This window comes from Lepidochelys kempii, chromosome 2 (assembly GCF_965140285.1).
Source record: "Lepidochelys kempii isolate rLepKem1 chromosome 2, rLepKem1.hap1, whole genome shotgun sequence".
NCBI classification, from domain to species: domain Eukaryota; kingdom Metazoa; phylum Chordata; order Testudines; family Cheloniidae; genus Lepidochelys; species Lepidochelys kempii.
The window spans coordinates 249,300,472-249,320,355 of record NC_136381.1 but is presented as its reverse complement, the minus strand read 5'-3'; the positions used below and the strand labels follow the sequence as shown (position 1 = coordinate 249,320,355).

Here is a 19,884-nt window from a genome sequence, read left to right as displayed (position 1 = left end):
AAGGTCCATCTAGCCCACCATCCTGTCTTCTGACAGTGGCCAATGCCAGGTGCTCCAGAGGGAATGAACAGAACAGGTAATCATCAAGTGATCCGTCCCGTCGTCCATTCCCAGCTTCTGGCAAACAGAGGCTAGGGACACCATCCTTGCCCATCCTGGCTAATAGCCATTGATGGACCTATTCTCCATGAACTTATCTAGTTCTTTTTTGAACCCTGTTATAGACTTGGCCTTCACAACATCCTCTGGCAAGGAGTTCCACAGGTTGACTGTGCGTTGTGTGAAAAAATACTTCCTTTTGTTGGTTTTAAATCTGCTGCCTATTAATTTCATTTGGTGACCCCTAATTCTTGTAATAAGAAGGAGTAAATAACACTTCCTTATTTACTTTCTCCACACCAATCATGATTTTATAGATCTCTATCATATTCCCCCCAATCATCTCTTTTCCAAGCTGAAAAGTTGCAGTCTTATTAATCTCTCCTCATATGGCAGCCGTGCCATACATATAATCATTTTTGTTGCCCTTTTCCGAAACTTTTCCAATTCCAAGGTATCTTTTTAGAGATGGGGTGACCACATCTGCATGCAGTATTCAAGATGTGGGCATACTATAGATTTATATAGAGGCAATATGATATTTTCTGTCTTATTATCTATCCCTATTTTTGACTGCTGCCGCACATTGAGTGGATGTTTTCAGAGAACTATTCACGATGACTCCAAGATCTCTTTCTTGAGCGATAACGGCCAATTTTAGACCCCATCATTTTGTATGTATAGTTAGGATTATGTTTTCCAATGTGCATTACTTTGAATAGGTCAACATTCAACTTTGATTCCTGTTTTCTGAGTCAATAATTAGTAGGTCTGAAATTGACATTCATCTCCACTCAGTAAGGGACTGCTTATTTTCTAACCATAACAAGCCCTTGGTTTGTTGCAACAAACAAGTGTTTGTTTTGTGACCAAGCCCCTGTTACATTGAATAGACGGATCAGGAAGACCATTCTTTTCCCTAAGTAACTAATAAAACAGAAGCTTGGTCACAGAACAAACACTTGCTCCTTGTAACAAACCAAGGACTTGCTATGTTTAGAAAATAAGAAGTCATTTTACATTCTATAACACAATATGCTGAAGATTGTGGTCATGTCTGTACACCTCACACATTTACGGTGCTGAACTCACTACCTATATTTGGCATGTCAGAAAATAAGTTTTTAACATACGAACGCCTCTCTTGCGTCTTATTCTTAATATTTTAGAAACATAATACATAAAACACATTCAAGTTCCACAGACATACTGAGAAACATTGCTTCAGCCCAGACACATTACCTCATTACTATCTCTTCTCCTGGCTATTGGCTGAGAAGTTTTAAAAGTGTCTTCTGATGATCTTGCAAATAATCAACTCTGTTATGACTTCCAGAAAGCATTTGCTGATAGATGGCTGTTGATATTATAAGCTACAGCAATTTAAGAGTTCAGAGAGAATCTCTCAGTGACATAAAATCTTCATTTGGGACACCATGAAGTAAAAACACCTCAAGACCCTTATTAGGGGAAAAGGAAAGCCTACCATGATGGTTTCAAAAGCAGATGTTCCATTTCTTGCAAGACACCTCTTTCAGGTCTTTAAGGTCAGTACAGTACACCTCAAAATATGCCTAATGATGGAAGTTTTGCCTATTTAGACTAAAAATACCTCTACAGAGAAGCCTCGTGACATCCCTCCCATATATTTAGTGCCATAAATGGACACTAGGAATGCTAAATACTGAAAACAAGATTACAGAATTGTGTTTGTTAGAGAAACTAATCCAGTTTTCATCAAAACAAAGATCATTTGCATTTTCAGGCCTCAGCAAGTAACAGAAATCTTGACACACCTCCCTGCAATGTTTAATCTGATGATCATTTAACAAACTAAACACCCCTACTAATCATAGTGGCTTTATTCATTTAGAAGCAAGCCCAGCCATATATCTTCCAAAACAAGAATGGGACCATTCATTTAGAAGCTATCTTTCTATGGAGGAAAACCAACTAACTCAGGTTCAGTCACTATTAACCTATTATATATACACATTTGAATAAATATTATTTAAAACCACTGAACCAGTGTCAGACATAGGCCAGTCAACAACAGCTCATGATATAATCCAAAGAATAATTTGATACCATCTTCTGGCAGACATTCATTTATGTGAAGTGGACATTTTGATGTTGCTGAACTTTAATGTTTTACAATTAAATTAATTCTAGAGAAAATATTGTTGCTTTCTTTTTCTTCTGTCCAACAAACGGACATTTCCCAATGCCATACCAAGGTAGGCATTATATCTACACAATGCATGTCAGACCTCTAATTCTGTACTAGCGCTGTTGGCTGGTCCAATTAAAAGAAGCACATAGAACATCTTTCCCCAATTCACATGCAAAAGAAAGTTTATAGGACGCCAAGGCAGATTTCCATAAAGTATTAAGGAGATACACGAGGAAAGAATTTATCCCACTGAATTTATTACCTTTTATGGAGTTACATTTGGCTTGTTTTGAAGTCTGACTGATATATAATGAGAAAACGTCCTTCAACTCAAGCAAGTTGCCTACAACTTATTTGCCCCATTTCACTTCTTCCAGCGAAAATGATAGAGGCAAAGAATTCAGAATTTAAAGCACTGCTCCATCTACAGTTCCTTCCCATGTCTGTTTCACTACACAGCACCACTGTACCTTGAAGCTGTTTTTCTCAACTTGGAAATTTAAATGCTAGCAAAATAACAACAGGGGTGGGGGTGGGGGGTGTCAGTGTTCACTATTGGACTTGCAAGTTCAGTTTTATCTGAAGTATTGTCACAGTGCTACTGGTAACAAAGGCTTACACCTGTTGGAGATTTAAAATAAAATATATAGTACTTTCTAGCTGCAGCAGATAGCTTCATAATAAACTGCTATTATCCAATGGAGAGACTGGAACGGAACTGAACTCTGGATTGCCAATTTATAGGAATGCTTTTGCAGTCCCTCATCTTTCACTCAGCAAAATTCTATTTCTTATTCTTCTAAAAATAGCTGCTAACTAACTGAATTGGGGAACAAATTCCCAAACCTCCGTATTGATTTTCTCAAGCTCCATTACTAAAAAAACGTTAGCAATCAATTGCTTAAATGAAACAGGAGAAAAGAGTGCCTCATGTATGAAGTGAAGAATATATAATAATGTTATTATTCTTTAATATGCTTCAGAGAGGTCATGTGAGATCAGGGTAGATTAATTTAAATCACCAATTTCAATCATGATTTAAATCAACAAGCAGGAAACCTTGATTTAAATAATTAACTTTCATCATATTTGGCCTTTGTACTTTTTAGTTAATTTCCTTAAGAAAGGTTGATTCTCATTAGTTGGTAACTTAAAACACGTTGATTTGCAACTAGAGATAGATTTTACACTAAATTGGGTGCTTCTTTTTGCTATCCAGGAAGGATACACAACATTTATACACATTTATTTAAGCAATTTATATAGCTTAACTTATGTTTATTCAAATTCTTATAATTTAAATGTTTTATTGTGTTAGAAAATGGTGAATGATTAATTTCTTATTTAGTAGATTAATTTTTACTTGTCATTTGTTAAGCTCAATTTGGATGGAAAGTCAAATTCACTTAAAAATGTAAAAAAACCTTTTGGATTGCTTTTATTAAGTAAAACTCTAATATACTGGATATAGATAAGGTTTATCAAAAAGTTTATCAAAACATATCTTGCATTAAAACTTAAAAAGAAAAGGGGTACATGTGGCACCTGAGCGACTAACAAATTTATTAGAGCATAAGCTTTCGTGAGCTGCAGCTCACTTCATTGGATGCATACAGTGGAATGGAACCGATGAAGTGAGCTGTAGCTCACAAAAGCTTATGCACCAATAAAGTAGTTAGTCTCTAAGGTGCCACAAGTACTCCTTTTCTTTTTATGGATGCAGACTAACACAGCTGCTACTCTGAAACCTGTCATTAAAACTTAAGTAACATTTATTAAACACGAGGTATTTTCTTTACTTAGTTAATTGAACTGTTTCTGGTCACCATGTGTTCAAAATTTTAGAACTAGTAGACCTCATGCTCTCACACCTAGCTTTTATTAACAGATTGGAAGCAGAAAAAACAGGCTTTCCTGCTTTTTCAACTCCCAATTCGTTTCTTAATGTCCAATGAACTAGTCAATAATCTGAACTAGTTGAATAAACTGTAATGAAGAAAATATTCTCTCTGTCCCTGCAGAAGAGGCTACTGCTATCAAAAGTAATTTAACAAACTTTGGTTCCAGGTGTTTGGTCCATGACTTCCACCAGTTCAGTGGCCTTTGTTTAAAACTTGGCAGCAAATATGTACTACTTGTTTTTTGTATTTTAATAGGTAAGTTTAGGCCTTAACTTAATTTTAAAATAAACCTGTATTTAAACACAATATCCAAATTAAATTTTAAAAATCCATTTTTAAATTTTTTTTAAATAGTCAATTTTTATCCACCCTTTGAAAGACAGGATACAAATTTGAAAGGACACAGAAACTTCACAACAGACTACATTTTCAATGATGCTTAGATACAAAAGAGTACCAGTTGAAGGGCTTTATTTCCTCAAGTTTTCCTGTGTTATTTTATATCTAGAATGTTAGACATACAGATGTACTACAGCTACTGAATCAGCATCTGCAATTAAACAGTAATGAACTAAAAATTTACTCAGCTCCTTCAATTTTGTCAAAGAACTAAAGTAAACTCCTAACAGTTAAGGGCCCAGCTGATTAAGGCAGTAATAGAAAAGAAGCCCCTTGACTTTAATGAACAGTAGCAGTTTTGATAGGATTATATTAGTATATAACTATATTATATATACAGTTTTATATTAACATGGTATCAACTTTGCACAAATTACGTAGTCTCTAGAAAAAGGGCAAAACAGAAACCAAAGAAGATGAATTATTTTTAGAGTTTATTGAAATGTTTATTTTAAAGGAGAGATTGTCAAGGGTAGTCAGAGGCTTGGATGGATGCTGCTCTCTGTTTTAGTTATAACTCAAAGTAAAAAAATCACCAACTAGTGTCCCTTATAGCACATATGGTTCAATGATACACAGATCCACATGTATACAATACTACGTTATAGCTCCTGGTTGTCTGTGACATTTAAATGGGGGTGTTGTCTTTCAAGTTAAAGTATATAAAAGGGAAAAACACTGGGTGAGGATTATTATATGAGAGGTGAGTAACATATTGTAAATATCTCAACATACATCATTCAATAATTAATTAAACAAGGCTTATTAAACAAAGAATTCCTTTAGCACCATGTAAAAGAAAATCTGGTGCTTTAAATATATTTGTTAGTACAATACAGAACAAAACAGATCTTTAGACATCAGAACAAAAAGGGGTTTAGCATACATTTGTTCAAAAAGCAGATACATATATTGTGAACTAAAGAGGAAATGTTCATGTTCAGAGAGGGAAAAAATTCCCTTCTTCACATAATAGGTTCCTACAGCCGTTATAAATAATGTCAGTCTGCTTGAAGTTTGGGGGCAGAATTAGACCTGTTCGCCACCAGCAGGCGTGGAGAGTATCTCTTGCCACTCCCTATGAGCCTGCCAGTTGAGACAGCTTCTACAACCACAGTAAATTCATTTGACTACAAGGATACAATAGTAAAATATTTTATATTTCACATTTTGTCCACAGCAGGATGTGGCAAGAATTCTTGAAAAGTTTTTGCATACCAATTTGTATCCCTGTTTGACCACAGACCCAAACCATCTTGGGCAAAGGATCTGTAGATCTTAACACTTAAAGAAAGGAAATTCCGATAAGTATGGATACATTATTAGTCTTAGTACTGAGATATGCAGATATGATGAGATTTTAACAAGTGAAAGAATTTGTGTGTGATAAAGTAAAACGTGGATGTGATGAGAACCTTCCTTCAAATCCAAGTATGAGAAGTACCACCTATGCTGAAGTCTGCTAACTTGGATGTAAGCATTTCCATCTTGAACGGCTGTTTCTTCAGGAAACTTATTCTGTTTCAGATTGAGTACTGCTCCACTTCTTTAGATCTTTGACACTAAAAACAAGATGGATTATAACCCTTAACATGCTCCCTGGGCAGTGTGTGACTCCTATATTTGGGGAGGCTGGGCATGAGCACCAGAAGCTCCCTAGAAGGGGTGCGGGTGCCCAGACTGTGGCCCCATCCCCTGCTTCACCCTCAGCCTGCTCTTGCTTGGCTTTCTACACCCGAGGCCCTGCTCCTGCTCCACCCCCACTCCATCCCAAGCCCCCTCACTCACTGCTCGCACCTCTTCGCCAAGGCCCCTCCCACCCTTCATGGAACTTTGAGCAAGTACAAAAACTTGGGGGGCATTTGCTGCTCTCAGACACCCCTAATTGCCACCTGCTGCTTACCAGAACACTCCGAAGGGCTCTGGGCCAGGTGGAGGTGGCAGGGGATACTCCCGTCCTGGCCATTGCAGTTGGTATTGCTCAACCATCTGGCTTAACTGGCACCTGCCTCCAAGAGGAAGGCGGGGTGGGGGGGACCTTGTTGGAAGAGGTGGAGTGGGGTCGGGATGAAGTGGAGCAAAGGCAGGACATTGGGGGAAGAGTAGGATGCAGGAGCAGGGCCTTGGGGCGGAGCATGGGCAGGGCTATGGCTCAGGTGCCCTTTCGGAGGCGACACTCCAAAGGCAGCAGGCCAGCGGCGCACCTCCAAAGGGAGGTGTACCATAGCCTGTTTGGGGAGGCTGAGCCTCCCCTGGCCTCTTATACCCACCACCCATAACGTGCTCTCTTGGCACAGGACTGGTTCAATCACTCCCATCGGAAACATGTTTTACAGTTTCCTTCATGCACCACAGAAAGGAGTACCTGTGGCACCTTAGAGACTAACAAATTTATCAGAGCATAAGCTTTCGTGAGCTACAGCTCACTTCATCGGATGCATACAGTGAAAAATATAGTGGGGAGATTTTATATACACAGAGAACATGAAACAATGGGTGTTACCATACAGACTGTAACAAGAGTGATCAGGAAAGGTGAGCTATTATCAGCAGGAGAGCGGGGGTGTAGGGGACGGGGACCTTTTGTAGTGATAATCAAGGTGGGCCATTTCCAGCAGTTTACAAGAACAGCAGGAGGGGAAATAAACAAGGGGCCACAAGTACTCTTTTTCTTTTTACGGATACAGACTAACACAGCTGCTACTCTGAAACCTGTCTTCATGCACCAGTGTTTCTTTGGGTTGTTTTAAATTGGAAGTGGGATGAATCTGCATCTTGACAGAAATGTATCTGCTTTTTCTTTTAAAGACAGACACTTCGTGGACAGAGGGAAAGCAGCAGATACATTCAGAATTAAATGAAGCATTTGGTGCTATGTCTTACAAAATCTTAATTCAAATAGACTTCAGTAGGAACATTCATATAGACTGACAACTGGCTGAAGAAATGTAAACAAAGGTTATGAAAACAATAGTGTAATGAGATATTGCAGAGATGTGCATTCGGTCCTACCTTAGTTAATATCTTCATTAAGAAATATTAAATGTATGATGTAAACTGTATCAATAATCTGATTAAGATTTATGTTCTATTAGAAAGATATTTGATAAAATTATTTCTATTAATATAAAAAGAGGCTGTCTTTGAACTAACGGAAACATAAGCCATGCTGCTTCATGATAAGGACAGCCAAATGACAACATAATACTCATCACGTGATAGTTATTTTCAGCCAGAGTAAAACTACACTCACATTTCTAGTAACAACTTCGTGGCACATCATTCGAGACTGCTTCAGCTAATCGTGACCCTCTAACCCATTTTTCAAATCTTTGTTTAACTGTGGATGAGAATTTCAGTCATAGCAGCATACAGTGGAAAAACTTAATGCACTGACTCATTGCCGGGGAACGCTATTCTTCCAAATTCTTCTAAAGGTTATTTACGTGAGAAGGGTTCTATTAGATAAACTATGTTTTAACAGTTTGCTGCACAGAATTTTAATACTATATTTTTTGGCTGATAGGCACATATACAATTTTTTTTTTAAATTAGCCCCAGTACCTCCCACAAGTGATCTCTCCAAAATAAGCAGCCATTATTTATTCAATGTCTTCACTAGTGCATTTAAAGAACTAAGTAAATATTAAAAAATGTTATGCAAATTAAGTTTGTTATCTTTTATAGGCCAGTTTTTAATAACAGAAAGCTAAATTTAAAGATGGCTTGTGAACAGCCTAATTTTCAATGTTTTCTGAATTTTTTTTTGCAATGAAGTAGGTTAACAGGTCATCTGAAATGATGGAACACAAGAGACTGGATGGGCAGATTTGATAGCATAAAATTACAAGTTTAATTGTAAAGTTAACAGATCCCCTTCATACTCACAAACTGACATCTCAATGGGGCATCTGCTCACTCCATTCCAATAGTTTCTCTTCTTCACCAAGAAACTGTCATGCATGAAATATCTTTTCCAACACTAAATGGCCGAGCTAGTAGCACCTAATAACAATGCCTGCCACTTCCCATTATAGGGTCCTCTTTTCACTTGCTTATAACTTTGCCAAACAAATTATTTGGGCTGAAGACATGCCAGGTGTCTGCCTTAGGCTAAATATTTTGGAAAACTTCTTCAGTCAGACCAGTTCAGCCATTCTGGAGAACAAAAGTAGGCAAAAAATCTTACTTTACCCTCTGTTAAAACATCTGGGCAACCTCTTCTTTGACAGGCTCTAACATCCTCATCCTTTAGAACACACCTACCACATCGGGGCCCCTCAGGTGAGTTCACACAAAACAGATGTGGGGAGAGAGAAGGAAGGAGAACCTTCCTCACAACTTTTAGCCTAGTGGTTAGGGTACTCACCTGGGATGTGGGAGACCCTGATTCATGTCCCCCTTCTCCCTTGTGAGAAGAGATTATTTTAAAAACAGGAATCTGCCACCTCTCAAATGAGTGCCCTAGCCATTGGGCTATGGCATATTCTGATGTGGGACTCCCTCAGTCTCTCCCATTGAAGCAGTTCCACTATGGATAAATAATTAAAGAATCATTGGACCCGAGAAAGAGCGTGCACACAAGCATGAGAATGACTCTATAGCAGCGGTTCTCAACCAGCAGTCAGTGGACTGCACGCAGCCCAATTACCACAAAGCTGCAGCCCAGCATGGCGGGGGTCTGGGGTTGGCACGGCCGGCTGGCCCCCCGGCATCAGGGGCCCGGGGCTTCCAGCTGGCCCCGCAGTGTCCGGGGCTGCCACCTGACCCAGCAAGCTCCGGGGCTTCCAGCCAGCCCCGGGGGGTCCAGGGCTGCCACCTGGCCCAGCAAGCTCCAGGGCTTCCAGCCGGCCAGTCCAACAACTTTGGGCTCCTGGTTGACCCCACAAGCTCTGGGGGCCGAGGCAGCTGCGTGTCAAAGGTCCAGGGCGGGCAGCTGGCCGGCCCCACACAGCGGGAGTCTGGCCTGCCACTGCTCTGCCACCCATTCTCTGCGGCCCAGGTAACACAGTATGAGCCAAATAAGTTGAAAACCACTGCTCTATAACCTGGTGGTTAGAGATTTTGAGAGACCCAGTTTGCCTGCTCCAATGGCTTAAAAAAAAAAAAAAAAAAGTATTTATCCACAGTGCAACAGTTTCAACAGGAGAAACTGAGGGAGCCCCACATCAGAATATCCCATAGCCCAACAGTTACAGCACTCTCACCTGAAAGGCAGCAAAACACCATGTTCAAATCTCTTCTCCTCATCAGGTTGAGGGCAGGGACTTGAACTGGGGTCTCCCACCTCCTAGGTGAGTACCCTAACCACTGGAATAAAAGTTATGAGGGATATCTCCTCCTCCTCCTCCCCAGGCTTCTTGCAAAAATATCTTTGACTTCTAACTCCAAAGTGAGTTTACAGCTGAGATTCCCCAGCAGAGATAGGTGCTTAAATCCAGACTGCAGCCTATCTCCCTGAGGCTTTGGCTAGACTAGCCTTTTTGTTGGCAATTTTTTGTGTCAGTCAGGGGGAGAAAAAAATACCCCCTGACCAATATAAGTTTCACTGACAAAAGCGCCAGTGTGGACAGCACAACGTCAGCGGGCGTGGTTTAATTATGCCGGCAGGAGAGCTCTCTTCCACTGGCACAGAGCAGCTACACAGGAGACCTTACAGCGGTGCAGCTGCAGCGGTACAGTTGTAATGCTATAAAGCCCGTAGTGTAGACATAGCCTTAAAAGTGCAGGTCTAGCATGTACCCCTCTTGTTCGCATCTCCCAATGACTAGCTTAAGAAGCTCCTCGCCTAGCATGCTGCCTTTATGAATTGTAGTCTAAGGCTCCCATCTCTCCCCATTCATTGTATAGGAGCCCAGGCAGTTAACTCAGACTTCGTGGATTGCAGTGTGTTTCTGTGATTTTCTATGCACCTAAAAGTTAGGTGTTGTGATGCAGATGTCACGATGCCTAAGTATCTTCATGAATTGAGGCCTAAAATAAGAAAGGAAGCAAACAATGGGTGAGATATTATTTAGCACTGGCTTCAATTTACCTTTGTTACATTGCCTCTTTAAACAACTACACTCAAGCTGAACTAGAGCTTTATTAAAGCTAGTGCAGGTAAAATTTATTGTGTGGCTTCTCTCCTGTTTAAAAATGTAATACAAGCTGGAATTTAGCTCAAAAGTCAGCTCTGAAGGGGGTGGGGGGGACCAAAATATGTTGGCTAGAAGAAAACAAGTTAACTCTTAATTCTCTATTAATTCCCTTAACTTGCTACTCTGTTCTTGCTACTCTTTCATACTTCCCAGATGTAAACTTGATGTCTAGATAATTGTCTGCAATACTAGTCATACAAAATGATTAGCTGTAGCTAATTATTAGGCCAACCATAACTTCGTAGGCAAGTTCAATTTAATATGGTCACATTTTATACTTAGGTCTGACCAAAGAAACATACCATGACATTTATGACTCAGCCTCCAACTTTGAGTATTAGCATTTTAGAATAAGAAGTCTCCTGGACCTGCTATACCTTAGATAACAGCAACATCAAGCAGCCCTCTGTTTTCTGTCTTTTTATGTTGCTGGGTATAGGAAAATTTAACTGAAGTCTCTTTATACTCTGAAAAGTGACAAAAGTGGCACTGTGGGGTTCCATTTTTGTGTTTAACTTGTGTACGAGATTCATTGCATTCATAAGTAGAAAAGTGGTTTGTTCTGAGCTGCCAGCCTTAAAAGTGAACCTAAGATTCAGCTGGTAAGTTTGGTTCTTTTTAGTTCACATTTCATCACCAGTCAAAGATTCTGCAAGACAAATTCACGCAGGTTGCATCTCTGTCACCTCAGTCTTCAAATTCTATACTCTATAGACATAAACCAGGGCAGAATTTGACCCAGTAACTCAAAATTGAGCTATTTTTCCTTTTTGATATACTGGGTCTGTAGTGTTAATAGGAGTAAAGTAAAATTGTCTAATTTGTCAGAAATCCATCATCTTCTCTGTAGAATCATACTGAAGTGTTTGACAAAAACCCCAAGATATTATGTACATTTTATTCAAAAAAAAATAAAAATAAAAATGAAGGCTAAACACCTGTACACACCAAGAAAGTTTATGAAAATATGTGCTTTATATTTTCAGGTAGACATGCTCAGTTTATTCTTCAGCAGCATGATCCCTCACCTCCTCTTGCAAGGAACTAATGTTTATTGTTCATATATCAATATTTAAGATCAAACAGATATTTAAATATACATTCTGTGAAGTCAAGCCACACACTTTGCATCACTTCACCAATGCTTTACTGAATATAAACTAAATAAACTTTCTAAAAACATTATAGCTACACTCATTAGTTTAGGAACATCCTCGTAAAACTAATACATGTTGATAATTATATATTAGTGTCCTTTCCCTTTAACTGTTGTGGTGGCATAGTCTGATAGTAAGGCAACACTAAGTGCAGTCTCACTGAATCCTAAAAGCATCACTTTTGGCTTATTTATGCAAGAAAGCTGCATCAGTTTATTTTAACCTAATTTACTTAAACAGATGCAATCCAAACCCACTGTGTAGATACTTATTTTGGTTTAAACCAGGTCTTTAATTTTAATTAGATGAGGACACTGTTTACGGTAAACAACAATAAGCCATTCTTAAACAGAAATAAACACACAACTCCAGTTAAACTGTAAACTCTCATGCAGACAAAGACAGATTGCAAAACAGTTTCAGAAATTTGCAGTTAAGCTTTGCACATGTCATTAGCTTTCTTACATAGATCCAAAACATTTAAGCTTCAAAATCATTTCAAGTTGATCAGTTGAAAACACTGATAAAGTATTTGTGACTTAAATGTTTTCATGCTGAAATGGTTAATAATGCTAAAATTTCTTCATGTGCTTTTCTGTTGACTGCTACCAGAGACTGCATGGCTGCAATGCCTCTCTTCCCAGGCCACAAATGCTATTAATTTGGGAAAAATTTCTTAAGACAAAGTCATCCTGTTTCACTACTACGTCCTGAAGAAAGCAGCAAAGTTTCACTCATACAAATGCCTACATACGTGTCCCTAATGAAATCAGGGAGATAGTCACCTTAAAAAAAAAGATGAAACTTGGAATCACGTAAGGGTTTTTTTGTTTGCTTGTTTGGTTTTTGTAGGATGGTAGAAGGTAAAGGTTTTAACTTCTAAGAGTCTGAAATCCTGTCAACCTGATTGACAGTACAAAGCCCAGTGGGACATTGATCTTTTAAAACAAACTGGAGGAAAGTCCCACTTTCCATCTCTAAAGTGAAATTCTTCAACTGCTGCTTTTCTTTGTATTGAAGTTTGTAAACCCTTTCACAATGCTGGGTGAGAAGTGTTGTCCTTGCTTTTAAGAGCACTTTGAGGCCCAATCCTACTCCTATTTAAAACCAACAGCAGAACTAGTGACTTGGAAACAGTCACTTTATATGTGAATCACTGCCAACTTCCCAATAAAAACACATACCAAAGCTTTACCTTGATTTTAGTGTGTTTATTACTGTAGTGGAGCCTACTCTTTTTAAAGAAGTTATTCTATACTCCATTTCAGATTGTGTTCACAATGAGAATGCTGATGCACAAAAAAGTCATGCAAAACAATGAAAAAACGTGGTGCCCAAATATCGAAGGACAATAAAAAAATAGTATCAAAGAGTTTCTTTTAACAGTGTACATTTTTATTTAAAAATGGATCAGGGCTGCTTTGTCAAGTTATGCAACTCCTGATAATCTTCAATGAACTTATTTTTGTGTATTTAAAAAAAATGTATTCTCTCTGCCTGACCACCTGGTTACAGAAACAAAGTGAATTTTTACAATCACAAGATAGTATTAGTTGACCTTATCTAGAAAAGGTTTATTTCAGCAGAAGAGTAGCATTACTTTCAAATCACAGTTGACATAGCAGTTAATATCCTTGGCATACAACTGGAACTGCTTGCTTAAATTAACACAAAAAACTGTTACATTCCCTCAACACATAGTGCTAAAGCAGTATTCTTACTCAAGATTTAAATTTTAATTTTGCAGTGGTGTATACTAAAAATAGAACAAATGGAACTAAAGAAATGATTCAGATGTAGGATTATAAGTTATTTTTAATAGAAAGCGTATTCTATGCTCTCCCCGACTCTCATTTTCTGTCCCATAATAGTAGTAACCCTCAAATATTAAGAAAACATCCTCTCTCATTATTCCAGTGACCTGCAGACAGTGCAATGCCCTGCAGTACCTGATTCTGATTGAGTAGCAACTCCTTTGGATAGTTATACTGCAATGGATTCAGTGTCTTGTCCAAGTGTCCTCGTTTTGGAATAGCAGCTGCAATCAATGACCCTCAAAAGGTAAGTCTGTAAAGTGCAGAGAGAGATGAGGGAAAGAAAATCTTCTGGGATACATTACTTGAGGGAGGAAAAGACAGAATAAGAACTTCCATAAAGCTCATTTTTATTCACTGTGGTAGCAAGTGCTTTTGTCCATTTAAGGAACAGCTCTGACTTTAAAAATGTGGTCGCTGAACTCTCAGCAGGCCTTCTGTCTTCATAGATCAAATGTATCGTAATTACATCTATCTGGAATACAGAACACTAAAAGGTGAAAGAGGACCAAGATTTTTTACATTCAGGCCAGCCATCTGATTAGACAGGAAGAACAAATGCAGGTTTACTATTAAATATACTTCCCAAGGAAAAGGTCATGTTGGAGATATCTGTCAGATAGGAAAGCTGCTTTCTCATTGCACTGTAACATACTATGGAGAAGCTAACCAACAGGAGGATGCTATGCAGTAACTACTTGTATTAGCACTAGGAAAATTTGAGCACCATATAGGTATTCTTTCAGCTGGTCTTGCTGACAAAGCTCCCTGAAGTAGATATTCATGTACTGCATTAATACAGGCTGAAAGTCTTGGGTAACCAATCACTACAAAAGATAAGGGCTAAAAACAAGCCACTGATTTGCAATTAGGATGAAGAGTTCTATTTGATAATGAAAATTTTTATTTGAGAAAAAAATACTGCATTAAATCTAACAGTGTTCCTAATTCTATTTTTTCCAACATTAGCTGAGCTTCTGATGTCCACTAGAATTTCATCTCTCCAACAGCCTACAAAGTATAGTTTCAAACCTCTAAAGAACAGACATTATGTAGGCACACTTCCAAAGCTTTAGGTCTTTGGTCTACACACACGGGGAAATAAATGCCATTTTCTCTAATGTCTATACAAACCACATCATAATGCAAAAACTGAAATACAAAACATTAATCTTGGCTACAGAGGACTTACTGTCTGTATGTAATGCATCTTCCTATGCAGAATCTAGATATCAAATTAGGTTATGGAGATGAACCAGCCATGCTATGAAGTTAAAATTGAAACTTGCTTCTTGTAATTAACCAAGCTTCCAAATGCACACATCCCAAATTCAAAATCAGTCTACTGCTACCATTTAATCCTAAACTAGACTGTATAAAAAGTTTGGTGCAAGTCACACGGTTACAGTTATGGAGATTTAAAAATGTCCAACACTTGCCACCCTCCCCTCTCACTAGTCTTTTCTGAAACACCTACAAAATTCACTTCTACTGGAGTGTTTAACAAGTAGAAAGGTCTTTTACTAATTCTGAACAGATCAGATAGCAATTAGATTATTTAAAGATTTGATCAAGTGAAAGCAAAAAACACTACACATGTATATTTTAAGCTTATCCTCACACAACACTTGATTCACTCATTGCAATGTATGCATGGCTCAAATGTGGATGTCTGAGAGAGGGATGGAGAGAAGAGTAGTTATCAGAGGAATCACACAGAAGTAGATTTAATCTTTCCAGCCCAGAGGTGTGATGTGGAGACCGTGAAGACAGAAGTTAGGTGTAGAGAAGGCGTCCAGGAAGGAATGGGGATCTATCTTTGAGGGACCTGGAAGGTTCCTTGACATTGTTATGTGGCTTGCAGGTAGTCTAAGCAATTCTTAAAATAATTAAGATTTAAAGGAATTACTAGACACAAACCTTAGTCAACCTAAGGTTTGAAAGAATGTTACCTTCTGATGACAGCTATAGTTCTCAAAGTGCTCAAAAGGCTGCAAATTCCAAATTAAAGCTTCACTTACAAAAACACTAAAAGATCTTTTTAAAATAAATCAGTAAATACACTAAGGTCACCCAAACAGCCTTAGGTCAGTCCTCATGGCAGGACTCTCAGAACAGAGCCAGAAACAGAACCTCATCCAGTATTCAAGGTTCATTAAGAATCACTGGTAAGATTAAGCTGTGGGGGTGGTGTTGAAGTTTCATACTCCGGTTTTTAGAAAACGTACACTTGCAGGATTTGTCTGAAACATGAGATTTATACTTTAAAGATGGTTTATTTCCTCTGAGCTAATGTAAGAGGCTAAGATGCCTACACCAGTGTAGCCAGCTAAAACGCTGAGCTAAATTTTTTCTTTGCGAGAAACCCCAACCAGGAAAGGTTCAAACCCTACTCGTAAATGTAAATTACGAGTCAGCAGAAGGCAGTGACTGCTTCATGCTCAGCGCAGGTATTAACTGGATGGGGCATAAGTGTCCGAGAACTGACGCTAATAAAAAAGGTAGGCAGAGCAGGGGCTGCTCACACGGCACGCTGGGTGGGTGAGTGGGGGCCAGACAGTGAGTAGGCGGCGAAGGGGAAGAGCCAAGAGGTGCTATCGCCCGGCCTGGGGATGTGAGAGAAGCAGCACCCCTCCACCCGAAATGGGTGGAGTCGCGGATATTGGAGGAAGCGCTAGGGCAGGCACCCCAGGGGCGCTGGCAGGTGATGCGTGGCTCTGGCTCCTCACGCAAAAAAGCCCCAAGGAGGTCGGACTCCCCAGCGAAGGTCCTAACCTGGCCTGTCTCTCTTCCCCTGGGGAAGGTGCCAGATCCCAGCCCAGGGTGCATGTCACAGCCCCAGGCGGTCAGGTCCTGAGGCTGGCGACAGGCCCCGGCCCGGGGCGTCACTCACCCATGCAGGCAGCTCGGCCGAAGAGACGCTGAGCCGCACCACCCGCTCCTCGTCCTGCAGGAAGGCGAGGGCCCGACCCAGGCGGGAGCTCTTGCCGCCGCGGTGCCTGCGCAGCCAGAAGAGCCCGAGCAGGGCTATGAGGATCCAGCTGAAGCTCAGCCCCAGGTAGCCCAACACGTACACGGGGAAGATCAGCGCGAAGCTCCGCGCGAACTGCGACACCAGCCCCGACACGTCGACGCTCAGCATCGGGGGAGGCTCCGGCACCGGCTCCCCGGCCGCAGCCTTCCCCGCCGCGGCGGGGTCCGACCCCGCGCCGGGGGGCTGCTGGGCCCCGGACCCGCTCATGCTCTGCTGGCGGCGGCGGCTCCTCGGGCGCTGGCTCCGGGCGGGCAGTGGGCGGCGGCGCCTCGCATCCTGCGCTCAGCCCCGCTCGCAGTGCCACACACCAACGGCCGCCCGCCCGCTTCCGGGTGCCGAGCCGCGGCCCAGCCCGCCGAGGGAGGGGCGCAGCGCGCGGAGCTGCCCAACCGCGAACCCCGCCCCTGCCCCGCAGCAGCCGCCCTGTGTCGCCGTGCGCTCAGCCTCCTGCGTCAGTGGGCGCCGCGCTCCGGCTCAGGGAACCCGAGCGGCCCCCCCCGAGGCGGGCCCCGCGCGCCCGCCGCCGCCGCGCCAGGCTCGTCCCCAGGGACCCCCGTGAACAGCAATACAAGCCCCCTCCCCACCCCCGCCGGACACGCCGCACGCGGGACCCTTCGCGCCCTGCAGGGCCCCAGGACCAGGGCTGCCTCCCCTGGGTCTTCTGCACAGGGGCCCCACCCTGGGCAACTAGGCGGGTGCAGCAGCACCATTCCTGAAGCTGGCTCTGGGCCAGCCCGGCGGGCAGAGAAAGCCAAACAGTGCGCCTCTCTCTGCCCCCTCCTCCCCCCCGCTTCCTAGGTGGGAGCCAGGGGGCTGTCCAACTCCGGCCCCGCCCGCAATAACAGCATCCCAGCTTCCCTCCGTTGGTCCCAGTGTACTAATCACAGGATCAAAGCCTAACTGTGCATGGAAAAGGGGACTGGGACATGAGACGGAGAGAGGGGGAAATATAGGATGGCTGGTCAAAATCAGGGAGTAGGACCATGGATGGGAGACGTGAGACAAACCCACTTTTTAGGGCCATAGAATTAAGGTCTCCCCAAGTACAGATGTACATTGTATTCTCCACACACACCATCTCCTTACCCTACCCTACCCTCTTTTACCCTAATCCCATGTGACTGCTTTCCCCCTTCCCACTTTGTACTCGTCATGCTAGTAGTTGGCAAGAGGCTGCTACCTGTTACAGCCCAGGTAGGAAGCTGCTTTCCACATACTTTGCACCCATAACTAGCAGCAACAAGGGATAACCCAGAACAAACTGTTAAGAAGTGACAGGTTTCAGAGTAACAGCCGTGTTAGTCTGTATTCGCAAAAAGAAAAGGAGTACTTGTGGCACCTTAGAGACTAACCAATTTATTAGAGCATAAGCTTTAGTGAGCTACAGCTCACTTCCTCAGATGCATATCGTGGAAACTGCAGCAGGCTTTGCTGCAGTTTATATATATATATATAAACTATATATTTATATATATATAAAGCCTGCTGCAGTTTCCACGATATGCATCTGAGGAAGTGAGCTGTAGCTCACGAAAGCTTATGCTCTAATAAATTGGTTAGTCTCTAAGGTGCCACAAGTACTCCTTTTCTTTTTGTTAAGAAGTGAGTAGCTTCAAAAGGAGCCACCAGCTGCTTCCCCCACTTCTCAGCTACAGCAGGTTTACCTGTAGTTTTTCCCACCTCGACTCTACTATTGCTGTCTTTGACAGCCTAATGTTATAGTACAGTAATGCCTAACGGCTCCATTCAAGATCAGGGCTCCTTTGTGTTAAGTGCTATACAGATACATATTTAGCCCTGGTCTACACTTGAAACTAAGTGTACACTTGAAACTACACTTGGGGGAGGTTTAGATTGGATATTAGGAAAAACTTTTTCACTAAGAGGGTGGTGAAACACTGGAATGCGTTACCTAGGGAGGTGGTAGAATCTCCTTCCTTAGAGGTTTTTAAGGTCAGGCTTGACAAAGCCCTGGCTGGGATGATTTAACTGGGAATTGGTCCTGCTTCGAGCAGGGGGTTGGACTAGATGACCTTCAGGGGTCCCTTCCAACCCTGATATTCTATGATTCTAACATCGGTATAGCTAGGGCCCTACCAAATTCAGGGTCCATTTTGGTCAATTTCACAGTCATAGGATTTTTAAAATAATAAATTTCATGATTTCAGCTATTTAAATCTGAAATTTCACGGTGTTGTAAATTGTAGGGGTCCTGACCCAAAAAGGAGTTGTGAAGGGGTTGTGCTACTGCTACCCTGACTTCTGTGCTGGTGCTGCTGGCAGCAGCGCTGCCTTCAGAGCTGGGCAGCTGGAGAACAGCTGCTGCTGGCCAGGAGCCTAGCTCTGAAGGCAGAGCCATTGCCAGCAGCAGCACAGAAGTAAGGATGGCATGGTATGGTATTGACAGCCTTACTTCTGCACTGATACCTGCAGAGCTAGGCCCTCAGTCAGCAGCTGCCACTCTCCAGCCGCTCAGCTCTGAAGGCAGCAGCACAGAAGTAAGGGTGGCATGGTATGGTATTGCCACTCTTTACTTCTGCGCTGCTGCTGGTGGTGCACTGCCTTCAGAGCTGGGCGCCTGGCCAACAGCTGCTGCTCTCCGGCCGCCCAGCTCTGAAGGCAGCACAGAAGTGAGGGGGGCAATACTGCGACCCCTCTCAAATAACATTGTGACCTCCCCTGCAACTCCCATTTGGGCCAGGACCCCCAATTTGAGAAACACTGTTCTCCCTCATGAAATCTTTATAGTATAGGGTAAAAGCACACAAAAGACCAGATTTCACGGTGGAGACCAGATATCACAGTCTATGATGTGCTTTTTGTGATCGTGAATTTGGTAGGGCCCTAAGTATAGCTATGTCTCTCAGGCCAGGTCTACACTACAGACTAGCTTTGATATTACCACATCGCTCAGGGGTGTGAAAAATCCATATCCTGAGTGACGTAGTTATACTGACCTAGGGTCCCATGTAGAAAACACTATGTCAGCAGGAGAGCTTCTCCTGCTGACATAGCTACCACCTCTCACAGAAGTGGAGTTATTAAGCTGACAGGATGGTTCTGTCCTGCTGGCTTAGGCCTGATCGACATGACAGAGTTAGGTCAACACAAGGTGACTTAATTATGTCCGTGTGATGTGTCTATACTAGAATGCTGCTTCTGCCAAA

At 41.9% G+C, this 19,884-nt stretch overlaps 1 protein-coding gene across 4 annotated transcripts in view; it reads right to left on the bottom strand.

Moving 5' to 3' along the window:
• The window catches only part of ESYT2 (extended synaptotagmin 2), a 130,307-nt gene extending 113,207 nt beyond the window's left edge, over window positions 1-17,100 (bottom strand). For 2 of the 4 annotated variants that reach the window (XM_073334532.2, XM_073334533.2), the window contains exon 1: window positions 16,577-17,100. In XM_073334532.2, coding sequence (XP_073190633.1) covers window positions 16,577-16,924 — 348 coding nt within the window. In that variant the 5' untranslated portion in view covers window positions 16,925-17,100. Of the gene's footprint in view, window positions 1-7,825; window positions 7,913-8,460; window positions 10,546-13,818; window positions 13,937-16,576 lie in introns of all 4 variants that reach the window. The other 2 variants (XM_073334535.2, XM_073334534.2) reach the window with 2 other exon arrangements.
• Between the last annotated feature and the right edge of the window lie 2,784 nt (window positions 17,101-19,884).